The sequence below is a fragment of the Rutidosis leptorrhynchoides genome, chromosome 2 (genome assembly GCF_046630445.1).
Source record: "Rutidosis leptorrhynchoides isolate AG116_Rl617_1_P2 chromosome 2, CSIRO_AGI_Rlap_v1, whole genome shotgun sequence".
Taxonomy (NCBI): domain Eukaryota; kingdom Viridiplantae; phylum Streptophyta; class Magnoliopsida; order Asterales; family Asteraceae; genus Rutidosis; species Rutidosis leptorrhynchoides.
This window is the reverse complement of record NC_092334.1, coordinates 103,641,232-103,657,085: the sequence shown is the minus strand read 5'-3', so window position 1 is coordinate 103,657,085 and position 15,854 is coordinate 103,641,232. Positions and strand designations below refer to the sequence as shown.

The 15,854-nt window shown below is 36.8% G+C and overlaps 2 protein-coding genes across 2 annotated transcripts; both read left to right on the top strand.

The window, feature by feature from the left end:
• The first annotated feature begins 8,084 nt into the window (after positions 1-8,084).
• Positions 8,085-12,811, top strand: LOC139891252 (uncharacterized). Its single transcript, XM_071874203.1, has 16 exons — positions 8,085-8,246; positions 8,386-8,571; positions 8,790-8,972; positions 9,073-9,478; positions 9,563-9,681; positions 9,782-9,859; positions 9,940-10,080; positions 10,296-10,340; positions 10,529-10,695; positions 10,781-10,859; positions 10,940-11,025; positions 11,097-11,226; positions 11,425-11,557; positions 11,647-11,804; positions 11,904-12,099; positions 12,217-12,811. Exons 1-16 carry the CDS (start codon positions 8,127-8,129, stop codon positions 12,426-12,428), a joined length of 2,439 nt encoding a protein of 812 aa, XP_071730304.1. The 5' UTR covers positions 8,085-8,126; the 3' UTR covers positions 12,429-12,811.
• An 884-nt stretch (positions 12,812-13,695) lies between these two features.
• LOC139891251 (uncharacterized) lies at positions 13,696-15,630 on the top strand. Its single transcript, XM_071874202.1, has one exon. It carries the CDS (start codon positions 13,882-13,884, stop codon positions 15,571-15,573), a length of 1,692 nt encoding a protein of 563 aa, XP_071730303.1. The 5' UTR covers positions 13,696-13,881; the 3' UTR covers positions 15,574-15,630.
• The last annotated feature ends 224 nt before the right edge of the window (positions 15,631-15,854 follow it).

Genomic DNA, 15,854 nt, shown 5'->3' with positions numbered 1-15,854 from the left:
GTGTTGTTGTTGTAGTTGCTTGATGGAGTGGCTTCCCATTTTCTTTTGTTGCCACCCAATTTGTCCTTGGCCTTAGGAGCCGGCACTATGATTTCATCAACCGTTTCGATCAATTGGCGGGCCATGTTCAAAGCAGCTTGGTGATTAGCGGGTTTGGAGGACATCACACCTTGTTTGATGCTCTTTGAAAGACCATCCATATAGAGTTCAACCCTTTGAGATTCGGGGTTCACGAGGTTGGGACACATCAAAGATAGCTCGGCGAATCGTTGATTGTAGGCCTTGAGATCGTTTCCGACCGCCTTCAAAGTTCTTAGCTCTTGTTCGAGCTTTCGGGTTTCTTCGCGAGGGAAATATTCAACAATCATCTTTTCCCTTAAATCAGCCCAATAGAGGGCATGAGCTTCATCGGTACCCACCGATTGTACATAGGTGTTCCACCATGTAAGAGCGACGCCGGCGAGAGTGTGGGTGGAGTACTTGACCTTATCTTGGTCCCGGCAACCGCTTATGCTAAAGACGGCCTCCGTTTGTTCGAACCATCGAGTGAGTGTAACCGGTCCCCCGGTTCCATCATAAGTGTGAGGTTTGCACCCCATAAAAGCTTTGTAGGAGCACCCTTCGCTTGAGTTACCGGCCCCTTGATTGTTGTTGTTGTTATTGTTATTGTTGTTGTTGGAGGAGTGACCGACCATGGCCGCCTCTACGGCGGTGGCCACCATTCGTTGTAGTGCTTGTTCGGGAGTTTCACGGCGTGCCACACTGCGAGGAGGCATTGTTCCTTCAAAACAAAAGAATACCGTTGGTTAGTATTCTAAATAATACTAACCGTGATATGGAATAAAGATAGAGAGAAAATTTTCCTTGACTCGCCTTAAATTCTTTATGTCATAATGTCGGAACGTTCATATGAGTCACCGTAATATAATCCCGGAAATTATATTACCCTAATTCATATGTGCATTCGACATTACTTCATATAGTCAAGGTGGCGTGTCAATCCAATTAGTCAACGTGAGATTAAGGTAGAATAAGAATAGATATGAGTAGAAGAGTTCGAGTATAAATGCACAGGTAGTCAAGTAATTCCTACGTCAAGTCTATATGCTGGTTGTAGTCTAGACTCACCAATGTACCCTATGACTCGGGGTCGACACCAATGAACTCTAAATCCCTACAACCAAGGCTCTGATACCATCTGTAGCGACCCGACCAAATCATGTTTGACGGCGCCGTCTACGTAGGTCCCATTTCATGGTCATAAGTCTTTAAGACAAAGTTTGACCGAAAATATGTCGCATTCATTTCATAAGTGTGGATGTTTCAAAGTTTACAAAAGTAGTTTCCATAACTAGTACAAAACGATGTTTAAAGTACAAATGAAACACGTGCGACACAGTTTAAAGTAGTCAAAAGACGCTCCACATATGCAAGTATACTCGACATCCAATGCAAGTATCAAAATAATGAGCGGAAGCATGTTTCACATATCGTTCAAAGACCTAAGAAAAACATAGAAATCTGTCAACGAAAACGTTGGTGAAATCATAGGTTTAAGTAAGTAAATGAGTAAAAGTAAGTCGAACCACAAGATTTGCAACATTGATAAAATAGTAGTACATTCTAAAAGTTAATATTCACGAGCACCCAATTATCAAGGCTTAACATTCCGTCCGTTGAACCCCATTAATAGTGCTAGAACAACACTGTTTCTCGAAAATATATTTCATCTGTGGACGATAGCGAACCGTCCGAGATGAGGGTTTGTCAAACCCATATGGCCATACAACATAAGTTCACGCCTACACTTACACACTGCAAGAGTAACTAATGATAATCGAATTGAGGATTTTGTTCTAAACTCGTATGTAGAATGTTTGTTTTCCTCTACTTGTGTTCACTTAGTTAAAAAGAAATGTTTATGTTTTCTCATCCCAAATGTAAGTTCAAAAGAGTAAAAGTGGGACTATGATCTCACCTTGAGCGCAAGAGTAAATAAGTACTTCGACAAGTAACGTGTGCAAAGAACAATGCTAGTCTTGACCTAAACAAATAGGTCGTATCAATAACGATAAACACGATAGGTCAAAGATGTTCAATTAGTCCTATGGCTCGTTACGACTCGATTATGTAGCATGTGAAACAATTTGTCAAGTTTCATGCAAGATACAAGTATAGAAACAAGTTAGGAAGGTTGCATAATCATTTGGTTAAGTTTGACAAAAAGTCAAACTTTGGTCGGTCAAAGTCAACAAAAAAGTCAACACGTTCGGCTCGGGTCCCGAACTATTTTTCTGAGGTTTTTATTCATATATAAGCATGTTAGAACAAGTCTCATGTGAATCGGAGGTCCATAGCGTGCCAAACATTTTTCGTATTTTGACCAAGGAGGTCAGAACCTGGACGCGGCAAATGCCGCGCCGCGACCCAGGGATGTCGCGCCGCGACACTTAACGTATGCTGGTGCCTGGTTAGTTTCAATTGTTCAAGTCTTTTTCCGAACTTCGATCAAACACAAATCACAAACCGTAGACACTTATGACACGCATCATATATCGTTGGAAAGGTAATTTGACAAGGAACCCAACTAAACACATTTCACCAACCGAAAACATTAATTACAATTATCGAATTTTCAAATCAAATGATCAATCAATGCACACATTTAATGCTTCAAATTTTACAAGTGCACATTTATGATTCGGGCATTTAATGCATACATAAATCACGCCGTTTTGTAGGTAATCGAGCATACAATACAACTAACTACTTACTAACAATAATTCATGGCATTCAATGCATCAAATATTCATTTCAAGCTTATCAAACCCTAACCCAATTTCACCAAAATCACTAATCAAGTTTATGGAGTTTTCTTAAACAACCTACACATCAAATTGAAGCTAGTGATGCTAGGAACACATTTAATACAAGCATTTATAACATTTAACAACATTCAAACAACCAAATCACCAAATCAAGCACACCAAAGTTCATACTCAAGCTAGTTACTTCAAATAACAAAATCGAACATATAAATCATATATTCATGTTAGACTTGAGCCATAGACACTAATTAACAACTTTATAAGTTAAAAACATCAAGAACACAAAATCTAGTAATTTTAGAAAGTTACCCAAATGTAATGAAATCAGTATGGAATCGAAGAGGAAGTTGCAAGGATTCCAAATATGTAATTTGTTTTGATTGAAGCTTGCTTGAACGAATTTAGATGATGATTCTTGAAGATGAAGAATGAGAGAAAAGTTGAAAGTATTAAATGAAAAGTGAAAATGAAAATGGAAAATAATGGGTGGAGGAAATGGAGTGTTGACCATTTGACCTAGTCAAATGTTTGGCACTTGGGCAAGTTTGGTCCCTCTAGTTCCATTCGGGTGCGTGAATTACCTAACGAGATAATTTAAAACGCATATTAACGGGAGATGTTATAATTACATAACGGAATTTAAAATAGCATGACGGAAAGGTAAACGAAAAAAGGCGGGATGTTACACTCAGTTCATCCTACCTTCCACGTGTCAAACTTGAAGAAGTGTCTTGCTGCACCTGAACTTATCATACCACTTGAGGAACTTACAATTGATGACAAACTCCACTTTGTGGAAGAACCTGTTGAAATTATGGATCGTGAGATCAAAACTTTGAAGTGCAACAAGATTCTGATTGTACGAGTACGATGGAATGCCAAACGAGGACCTGAGTTTACTTGGGAACGAGAGGATCAAATGATGCAGAAATATCCTCACCTTTTCCTGACTCCTCCATCTACCTCAGCTTAAAATTTTGGGATGAAATTTTCTTTAACAGGTGGGTAATGTAACGACCCTGGATTTTCCAACGTTTATTTATTAATAATTATTATTAGTACTTGTGATTTAATGAATGTATTGTTTATATACATTTACTTGTTACCATACTTGACTTTAAATGCCCGAAACGTCTTTGTGACACACATACATTACACGAATAATATTTTCGAGTATTATTTACATTCATGATTAAGTTTTATTAATCATTTTTAATTAACTATGGATACTAGTTAATTACTTGGGCTTTTGTTGGATTAACTTATTAAATACTTGAACATGGGCTTTGATTAGTGTTAATGGACTTAAGAGCCCACTCTACTCACCTTAATGGACTTATTAGCCCATTACACATGTAAGTATCACATTAAGATTAAACTAGATGGATTAAGTTGCATAGAATCTAGTTACTAGTTTAGTTACACCATGTTCCCATGCATACACCATTTATTAACCAACTTTTGAGCTTGATACATGCAAGACCTAGTGAACAATTTCCTTCCCCCTCCCCCTTGAGCAAACCGTCAGCTCACCTAGTTCCAAAGGGGATTCAAATCTTTTTTTTTATTACTTACTCACTAGTATCCTTCACATCTCTCTCATTCCAAACACACACAACTCATTTGCAATTACTTTTCTCTCATTTTTCTCTCAAATTTGTAAGTAACTTGTACAAATTCTTCTCTTCTTCTTTGCTCTAAAAACCGAACCCATACACTCTCATATCATCAATCTTTGTTTGTTGTTTGTTTACTTGTTAGTTGTTGTTGTTTACTTACATGTTATCAAGAACCAAACTTTCTAGTTTGTTCTTCATTTATCTTGTCATAACAAGAACATACAAGAACTAAACTCTCTAGTTTAAGTTCTACATTTAATGTTTGAAAGATTTTAAGTTCATATGTTGTAAAATCATACTTGTAATTCGTGTTTGTAAACTTAAAGTTTACTTTCTTAAAAATCAAGACTTTGGCTTGAATCTTTAAAGTATGAACAACCATGACTTATTTGCTTATTTATTTAGCTTATTTCTTCATATTATACACTTTTAAATTCATGAATCATGTTGTTGTTGGTCAAGTGTTACTAGTTAACTTTGATCTCATTTTTCTTGAACTAAAATTAACTTTATAAGTTCAAGAACATGGAAGTATAACTTTTTAGTTATAACTTCATACACTTGTGTTAGATTTAACTTAATAACTTTAGATCTAGACTTTTGGGTCTTGGATCTTCAAGATCTAACTAAGAACTATGTTCTACAACTTAAGATCTTGATTAGTTAGTTTACTTTCTAGTTTGTAGTTCAATATTACTCTTATATTTCGTGTATGTGTTAAATCTAAGACTTTGATGTAACTTTGGTTCATCAAACTACATACAACACTTAATTGAGTTGTGCTACATGTCTTAGTCTTACACAAGTGTTATGATGGTGAAACCTTGGTTAAAATGATGCAAACACATCAACGAGTTGTACACTTGAAGCTATATGCATCAAGGATGACAACCGTGATAAGCATCGAGCACCAAGAACCACCAGAACCTACAGTTTTACTATTTCTGGGTCTGATCAGTATGACCTGGGCTACTGTAAAGATGATTTTCAGTTAGCTCTGTTCGATTAGATAACTTTCCATTTAGGACTCGTCTTAATCCGAGTTACGGTTTAGGATCTATGGTCCTCCGAGCGTCACTATGTCCTTTTAACGTTATGCTGAAAATTCTGACCTACTCGCACTTAGACCGTCGCCACGGTCAAACAAAGACGAGTTTGCTTCTGAAATTTTTACCATAACTAGAGGACTCATATACAGAGCCATGGACACTGGTCTCACCTTATTTCAGTAGGTATAGAGGCCGTGGTGACTGATCGAAGTCAGCCTTTGTTTTAAACTTCTTTCATGAATGAAACTTACTTTACACCTTTTGTTTGATGATGAATGATGATGACCCTTAAGACCTTATTTACATACATTTAAACCTATTGGGACAATTTACTGACTTAGTACTATTTGACTTAGGTTGAGGACTTTCCGGACATACGTACTTGCTTACTTTCCGACTCGACTTTACCACTACTTTACCACTGTGAGTTATAGCATTCCCTTTTACTTTAACTTATTTTGAGAACTGAGAATACATGCGCATTTTACGTTTTACATACTAGGCACGAGTACTTAAACTTTATATATGTGTGGGTTATACAACGGCATAAACATTCCCTTTAGCTCGGTAACGTTTAGTCATTGGTTTTTGAACCGGTGAACGCGAATCTTAGATATGGATCCATAGGGTTTGACATCCCCACTCAGGCTAGTAGCGCTAGCATTTAATGGGTGTTTAATACTTCGTAAACATACGCACTCGTCAAGTGTACTTTCAGGGGTTATAAACGTTAAGTTAGTTACCAAGTGCCCACGGTTAAACATATACTTTATCATACTGTTTTGAAACGTTCTTTGTAGCACTGAAATCTCGTGGCCTACCTTACATTACTGTTATACTTAAACTATAGCTCACCAACCTTTGTGTTGACGTTTTTAAGCATGTTTTTCTCAGGTGCTTAAGGTTGCTTCCGCTGTGTACTAGTCTTGCTGTAGACACCCGCTGCTTTAGAGATGTCACTGCATGAACGTTTATCTTGCATTCATAAACATTATTACTTTTGAAACTATGATTTGTAACGACCTATGGATCACATACTATTATCCTTGCTTCTATTCATTGAAGCATACTTTTGATGTAAAACATTCGACGTAGTTATGACGTCACCTTTTATTATGAATGCAAACTTGTTTTGAAAACGCATATAGTGTTTGACCTTGTAATGATCCTGTTGTTGATGATTCGTACACGATGGTTTTGTACGGGGCATCACATCTACTATCTAGAAGTATGGTGGAGGAACTTTAGAACCAAATAGAACCAAAATAAGATGTAAGCAATTACTTAAGTGGAGAGATGGTGGAGGGTCCTTGAAAAGATAAAGGCCTTCACTATATGCCTATAAATTGTGAGAAAGAAACCAAAGGTAATGGAAGAGAAAATGAGAAGCAATACTCCAACTTGAGAAAATGATCCGTCAACGTAATGATCCCATCCATCAACATAATCATACACTACATTCATAAATTAATCCATACAATCGTTCCGCTCTTTACTGGGTTAAATCTTGTAAAGATAAGTGGCGTAAAACCAATTACATTCACGGTGTAATATGCGTTACCAGAAAGGGAATCGCCACCCTATACGATAAATATTCCTCAAACCTTCACATTAACCCAATTAATATAATCCCTCTCTTGAGTGATACCGATAAGTAAGTCATACGGATACGGTGATCACGAACTGTATACGTATCTTGTATTTTGACGTATCATCATCTTCTACTGTGAAGAATGATTCAAACCGTGTGGACCTTGGGCCCAATAAGTTGGGCCGAGCTTTTAAAAACTCGCAGAAGAAGAAAGTGAATTGCAAAGGTTTCGTGTTACAGGATGAAGATGAGGTTGGTGCTTCGAACAATGTCAACAAAGGTTTTTTTTCCAAGGTTTAGCGGATCAGGGTTTGATACCCCCGTGTTCGTCCGACTCTCTTGTTGGTAGTAGTTCATCTAACATGATCTCGTACAATTTCAAATCTCGAAAAGGTCAGGGTATCCACATTGACAAGGTTGACGTGTTTACAAATCGCCCGGGTGAATGGAACCGGAAAGGTCCATCCTAAGTTGTGTGTGTTTGCTACGGTTTGCTTGTCTTTGTTTAGTGGTTTAGATTTTAATTTGGTTCGCTTTGTAGTAGTGTTTTTTGGTATTGGCTTAGTTTGGTTGGAGTAAGCGTCGATTTGTGACGTTTAGTAGTTTCGAATCTATCCTGTTTATTTTGCCTACATCAGTTAGGGTTATTCATCGATGAAGGTTTCCCTCATTTTAATAGTTGTCGTTATTTTAGCAATAGAAAACGTCTGCTAATGATGACGTTGAAAACGACAGCAAGACAGTTAATAATGACAGACTATCAAATCACAACTACACAGTCACAACTCACAAAAATTTGCTATCGTGTGCACGGTGTAATTTCAAACCTAAACCCAATATTCACTCCCAACCGCAAATGAAGCCCATGGAAAAGTCAAAGTCAATATTATCAGCCTACGTGCGAGTGACCCGAAAAAAAGACCCGACTGCACCTCCCATTATAAACCCCGGGTACATAGTATTAATACTCGATTAGGGTTTAAACTCTCACAAAACCGCCAACACCGGAGAGAAAATAAGCCGGACTGTGACGAAAGAGATGATAAGGGGAGGAAAGAGCTTCGTGTCTTCACCACCTGCATTCTCAAACGATGCTAAAAAACTTCTGGTTTGCACCGGTAACACCGTCTCCATTTTCAGCACCGCCACCGGTTTACAGGTCCGTACACGACCAATTTCAAACCTTTTTTGACCTACTGTATCTATATCTATATTACCCCTTATTATGTAACGAATTAAGCCTTATTCATGTAAGAATTGTTGTTGTTGATGATATTATTGGATAAAATGTTAAACAGGTAACGGAATTGGAAGGTCACACTGCACTAGTGACATCTGTTACAGTTGTACCTGCAACCACGCCTGCAAGCAGGATTCTATGCAATTGCTGGACCACTTCACACGATGGTACTATCAAATATTGGGACTTTTCTGTACCTGAATTGATCAAGACTATAAATGTGCAGCTTCCAGTGTATTCTATGGTATCTTCATTACTCTGTTAGTTGTTATATTGAAGCTAACATTATAAATTAAGAACTTTAATGCATAAAATTGACAATTATGAGTTAAAGAGGAAAAATGATTAGTTATTAGTTGTTGTTTATGAGTCGACCGCTTGTTTTTTTAATAGCGAATTTCTGTAGGTTATGATTGTTAGCTGTGTAATGTGAAATATAGCTTATTGAAATATGATGTGTAGGTGATTCCGTCGTTACTTGATCAGCGATCGGAGAATAGTGAAAAGTCACGTGATCTTTATGCTTATATATCTGTAGAAGATACAAAAACCGATCAGAATATGCAAAGGAAAGAACTACGAGGCCAGTTGTTAAAATGTAATTTGTCTAAGTGTCGTGTGGTTCGTGGAGTGATATTGTCAGAGGTGAACACCTTACTTTTATATTCATTTATAATTATAATTCATGTAATACGCTACTCACATCCTAAATTGCGCGAGTTGTTATCGTTTGCAATATTTACAGAGTAAAATACCAGAGAAGTTAACTATCTCTGCAAATGGCGAGTACTTTGGCTACCATGAAAAACGTAAGGTTCGTATATGGGAAGTGCCTACAAAAGATGTGAAGAACATTAGTTATCGGAAACTAAAACTGTCTCACACCAAGAACCTGAGCTGTCTTGCATTTCATCCGACGGATAGGGTTGTAGCAGCGGGTGATGTCACTGGGAGAATTCTAATTTGGAGAGGTTTTGGTGATAGAACTTTTGCTGGTGAAAATTTATCAAACAGAAAACGGTTGAAGAATGAAGATGTAAAACCTGGTGTTATAGGTGAAGGTGATGCCGATTCTTGTACTACGTGGCATTGGCATTCATCAGAAGTGAAGGTCTTGTTCTTCTCTTCAGATGGAGCGTATCTGTATTCAGGTAATTGAGAACCTTGAATATAAATCCTTTTTTGTAAAATGTATTTTATTATAGTGTAAATTTAAATCTTTTTATTTAATGCAGGTGGAAAAGAAGGAGTTCTTGTAGTATGGCAGCTGGATACTGGAAAGAAGAAATTTTTACCGAGAATAGGGACTCCACTTCTTTATTATATGCATTCTCCAGATCCTTCTCTTTCATCTGTAAGAATAAAGAATAAATTCCTACTGCAACTGAGTCTAACTAATAATCTTGTTTTATGCTCGAACTATGATGACTTACTGATTTTCGATGTTCCTTCAGATATCTTGTGCAGATAATAGGATTCATATTCTGAAAATGCCATCGATGGAGATTATAAAGTCTATATCTGGAATTAAGGTTACTGTCAATCTCATATATATGTATATATATTTCATTTCACTTGGTTTCGAAATTAATTTCTTCCCGTGTATTTTCAGCTTCCTTGTCCTGTCCCTGAGTCGTTTAGAGACACATGTAATGATTTTGTATTTGACCAAACTTCGGGGTTGGTTGCTGTTCGTACTGAGAACTATTGTATCCAGTTCTACAGCTTGTTTGATGATCGTGAGATATCAGAGGTACACAAGCTATTAATTTATTTTCTTATCTTCCACTTTTTACTTGTTACACGGCTTACTCCTTTATGATCTTGCAATTTAAATCAATTCAATTTATTATCTTAGTCATGCACAACTGTTAATAGTTCAAAATCTTTGTTTTGTAGATTATTAATGCATTTTTTTTGCCCCAAGTTACTCATTCTAGTTGATTTTTTTATATTTTCATTTTGCAGGTTCAGGTCTGTGAAAGAAATCATCAACCAAGTGATGATGTCACGGTATACTATCCCTTTTTCCCTTTTTATAAGTCCTTATGATATTTCTTCCCTCATTAATCTTATCGTTGTACATAGAACCATGGTGCACTTCTTATGGACCGGTGGTTATGAGTTGTCTCCATTTCATTCCTTTATCTTTCAGTGTCTCACCAACATACAATACATGAAGCTTTTTTACATGATTGCAGATGATTTTGAATCTAGTTGCACTCTCATTTGATGGGTCTATGATGTCTACTGTCGAAACTAGAATGGCTGAAGAAGGAATAGGTGGCTTTGTAACACTTAAATTTTGGGAGCGTGAGTCACAGAACAATGATTTTAGCTTGTCAACTGTTATATATGAGCCCCACAGGTCGGTGTTTGTTTGCACCATTTAAAACTAAAATTTAAATATATCCTTATATGGAATCTTATATAAAACTTTTGATGCTTTACAGGGACGCTGGTATATCTGCAGTTAGTTTCCATCCAACTCGTGGCATGGCTGTCAGTGCTTCTTATGGTGGTGACTTTAAGGTAAGATAACTATTTGTAATTTACTAATTATTGAAGTTGAAAATGTAATTTTTACATTTATTATGATTATGATTTTACAGGTGTGGGTTAGTATTCGCGATGTTCAGCAGAATGATAAATTGATTCCGCGGACTAGATGGGCGTGTCATGCTGTTGGTTCATATAGGTTTGTTATAACTTGAAAACATTTTTTATAAATGTTAATGAATGGAATACTAATTTTTTTCATCATTTCAGAAAGAAACCTATGACAGCTGCTGCATTTTCCCATGATGGTTCTGTTTTAGCGGTTGCTGCAGAAACTGTTATCACATTATGGGACCCAGAGAAGAATGTTCTAGTGTCCGTAATTGGGTCTTGTTGTGAGGTGCGTTTTAGTGTCTTAGAGTGTATAGTTGGTGTTTGAATTGCAGTACACTTGTTGGGGAAGGATTGTCTACATCTCACCTCCCCCATACACCACTCAGGTGGTATTGGGTTTTGTTGTTGTTGTTGTTGTTGTTGTTGTTGTTGTTGTACACTTGTTTTATCTATATATTGATTTTTACTTGGTACTGTTTTGCAGCCAATTGTGAATCTATCATTTATTGGAGAGTCCAATTCTCTTGTATCTTCATCTCGTGGTTCAAAACCGCAACTTTCCGTTTGGAGTATGTCAAAATTGTCGGTTTCATGGTCATATAAGCTTCATACAGAAGGTTAGATTTGTTGGCTTTTTTAAGGCATTTGTATTAGCCACCTTCACCAACATTATACTTAACCTATTAATTATGTGCATTATATGCAGCTATTGCGTGTTCAGCAAAAGAATCCCTCTTAGCTGTTCTTGTTATTCTTCCTGAGTCATCTAAAGCTGATGTGGCAACATCAGACCATGACAATGGGGCTATACTACTATTCAATGCAGGAGATGCTGTTCCTATTGCTTCATGGCTCGTGACAAAGGTAAACTTATCATATTATGCTGTTCCTCTTACTTCTTTCCTCCATTAATCTCGTGAAATTTCAAATTATGTTTGTTAATTACTAATTTATGTGCAACAGGCAAAGGGAGGGGGGATTGCTTTTATTCAAAGAGGTAGATCTATGGATGACAACAGTATGGACGAAGATTCGGGCCCCGCATTGCTTGCATATGTAAATGGCGAGCACGAGTATGCTCTTTTTAATCCACTTGGTGAAGAAATACATGAACGTAAAACTAGGCACCCAGACAGTGTCTATGGCCTTGAAGGGCCAGGTATGACTTTGTCAAATCACCACTTCTATCTGTTAGTAGTTATGTTCACTTTAAAACCAATTGAAGAGTGAATTTTGTATTATTTGTTATTATTATTATTATTTTTTTTTTTGATAGGGCAAGGTGGATATGCATCAATTTATGGGGAGCTACCTGAGTTCAAGTTGAAAGCAATCGAAGCATCATCTGCAGACCCTATAATGGCTTCAGAAAGGCCATGGGAGACAATTTTCAGTGGACCATCACATAGTCTACCTCCTCTCACCAAACTATGTTCTGCTTTTCTCGAATCATTGCTGGAGAAAAGAACTACTCCTATGGTAGAGTAGACTATATACAAGCCGTTAGGACAAGTCAAACAAGTCAAACTGCCTCTAAGGTAGAGTAGGATCCCTCGAGTTTTTGGTTGTTACAGCGCTGTCTCATCAGATTGGAAGGGGTCTAATGTTGTTTGTAGCTCCATCATGATCCATCTGGTTTTGCATTCTATCTACTAATTTCATATTAATAGTGAGTTATAGTTCAATTTTGCATTGTGTAATTTACGGAAGTAGGAATTGCTTGGATCTTGTGATTGACCATATATTAATTTGTTACATATTTGTTATTGTTATCATCGAGTAAAAGCAACTTCAGTACCAGTAGTAATGCTTAATGTTGCATAAAACGAAAGTGATCATATATGATGTATGGATGTCAGTTACTCGGTTGTGATTGAAACTATAATTCCTTGTGATTTGAAGTCACGAGAGCTTTTTCTGTGGTGTTTATTGATGTCCCTATTTTTGAAGAAATCTCATTTGCACCACTAAAACTGAAGTTGCAGAAGATTGGGAGAAAAAGTGATTCTGATGTAGAGACGTAATGTACCACAGAGTCAATGGCTTGGCGCTATCGAGGACACCCTTATAACCTTGAGGTTGACGGTTCGAGTCTTGTTTAGAACATTTTGTGGTATACATATTCGTGTTAGTATTAGGTGGGTGTGTGAGTTTGCCTTAAAAAAGCCGTAATGTATGATGTAAATACATTTAAAAACAATAACAACTTGAGGTTATTTACAGGGGTTCAAATCACAGTTGACCCAAGATGTGTCTTATAACCAGTGTTGTAAAAAACGGCTGACACGGGCGTCGCAACAGTTTTACCATACTAACGTTGCAACGGACATAGAAACGGTTAAAAAGACGGTCAATGGTTAAAGTCGGTCAACAACGCTAAAAAGACGATCAACAACGGTCGAGACGTTAAGAAAACGACCGAGACGAAGTCGAGACGGATGTTACGATGTTTTAAGGTGCATACCGTCTCGACCTCGTATTACGTCTTTTTCAACCTTGCTTATTACCAAATCAGTGTGGCAAACCGATACCGAGTTCTCAAACTTGAATGACTTCAGATGTTAAAATTTAAAACTTAATAGTACAAAATATAAAGCGAATTCAAAGTACAGGGACCATATCTGTATTAGATACACCTTCAAGGGTCAAAATTGACATCTCAATTTTACTTTTATTGATAAAGAAGGTGTTTCTGTAAAATTAGAAGTCTCAACGATAAGATGCTTCAATCACTCTCGTGGACAAAATTAAAGCCAATAACTTAAACAACAGCAACAATATTCGATAAGATCACGTATGTTTTACATTTCGTTGTTATAATCTATATATCTATATCTATAATTTCGTTATTATATCTTACAATCATAACATGTATCTATAAATCCGTTAATTCGTACTTTCAGTATTTCAATTTCCGCAATTTAATTTGAAAGTCACAAAAATGGCTGTTCTATTGAATTCAGTACCTCCGTTAACAAATTTACCTTCAGAATACATCAGAAACCCTAGAATTTATAAGTTACATTCATTTTCCCCCAAAATTAGATTTAATAGTGTAGTAGCATCCACTCAAGTAGCTTCATTACCTTCGAAAGATACTCTTTTCGCTTTACCTAATTGGAGAAATGGTAAAACAGATCCGAAAAACAAAGATTACCGCCTAAACGATGCGTTTTTATACCTCGAATACATGGTTGGTAAAGGTCATAAACCTGATGTGTATCATGCTACTCAGTTGTTATACGATTTATGTAAATCGAAAAAACTAAGAAAAGCAACTAGGGTTATGGAAATGATTGTCGATTCCGGTGGTGTACCGGACACAGCATCGTACAACTTTTTAGTTAGTCAGTTGTGTAAAAGAGGGAATGTTGGTCATGCGATGCAGTTAGTTGAAAAAATGGAGGATCATGGTTTTCCTACGCATACGGTTACTTATAATTCGTTAGTTAGAGGGCTTTGTATGCTAGGGAACTTAAATCAAACGTTGTTGTTTATCGATAAGTTGATACATAAAGGCTTGGTGCCGAATGCTTTTACTTATTCGATTTTGTTAGAGGCTGCATATAAGGAAAGAGGTGTTGATGAAGCCATGAAGCTTTTAAATGATATAATTGCTAAAGGCGGTGAGCCTAATTTGGTTAGTTATAATGTTTTGTTAACTGGTTTGTGTAAAGAGGGTAGAACGAATGATGCACTACGCTTCTTTAGGGAGTTGCCTTCGAAAGGGTTTCCACCTAATGTCGTGACTTATAATATCTTGTTGCGAAGTTTGTGTCGTGAAGGAAGATGGGATGAAGCGAACGAGCTTTTGGCTGAGTTGGTTGATGAAGGTTTGTCACCTTCGTTAGTTACTTATAATATATTGATTAGTTCTCTTGCGTTTCATGGTAGAACTGATAACGCGCTTAAGGTGCTTAATGAAATGACTAAGGGTGAGTTTAAACCGATTGCTGCTACTTATAATCCGATTATTGCACGTCTTTGTGAGGAAAAGAAGGTGGATGATGTAATGAAGTGTCTTGATTTAATGACATATAGGGATTGTAGTCCAAACGAGGGTACTTATAATGCGATTGCTGGTTTATGTAAAGAGGGTATGGTGCAGGAAGCTTTTTCGATTATAAACAGTTTGAGTAGTAAACATAATTCATCAAATCATGACTTTTACAAGAATGTAATATCTGGATTGTGTAGAAAGGGGAATACTTTTGCTGCGTTTCAGCTTCTTTATGAAATGACTAGGTACGGGTTTACACCTGATTCGTATACTTATTCGTCTTTGATTAGAGGTTTATGCATGGAAGGAATGTTAGATGAAGCAATGGAGGTATTTAGTATTATGGAAGAAAGTAGTTGCAGGGCTGATATTGATAATTTTAATGCACTTATACTTGGGCTTTGTAAATCTCAGAGAACAGATTTATCGTTACAGATATATGAGATGATGATAGAGAAAGGGTATATGCCTAATGAGACAACGTATACGATTATTGTGGAAGGAATTGCGCATGAAGGTCGAAAGGAGTTGGCAGCTCAACTTTTGAGGGAGTTGCACTTGAGGCAAGTTATGAGTCGAAGTACTGTAGACAGGCTTCTTATGCAATATGATTTTGAGGATTTCACTGGGTAAATAGTTACAATGAAGTTATAAAGTTGTCGTTGGCAAGTTGAACAGGACGAATCAATAGTGTTGTTATCAAGAAATCATTGCAACATTGGTTGCTTCTGCAATTTGTAATCGCATTTGCAGGTCGGAAGATGCAGTTTGAGGTTGTAGATTGAGATTTTGTTCTTTAGGTTGTTGCTTTATGCTGTTGTTCATGCCTTATAACTTCTGATATAACCTGTTTTAGGTCTTGTTGAAAAAGGCATCATCTTTATTGTATATTCTATCCAATATGCTAAAGTATT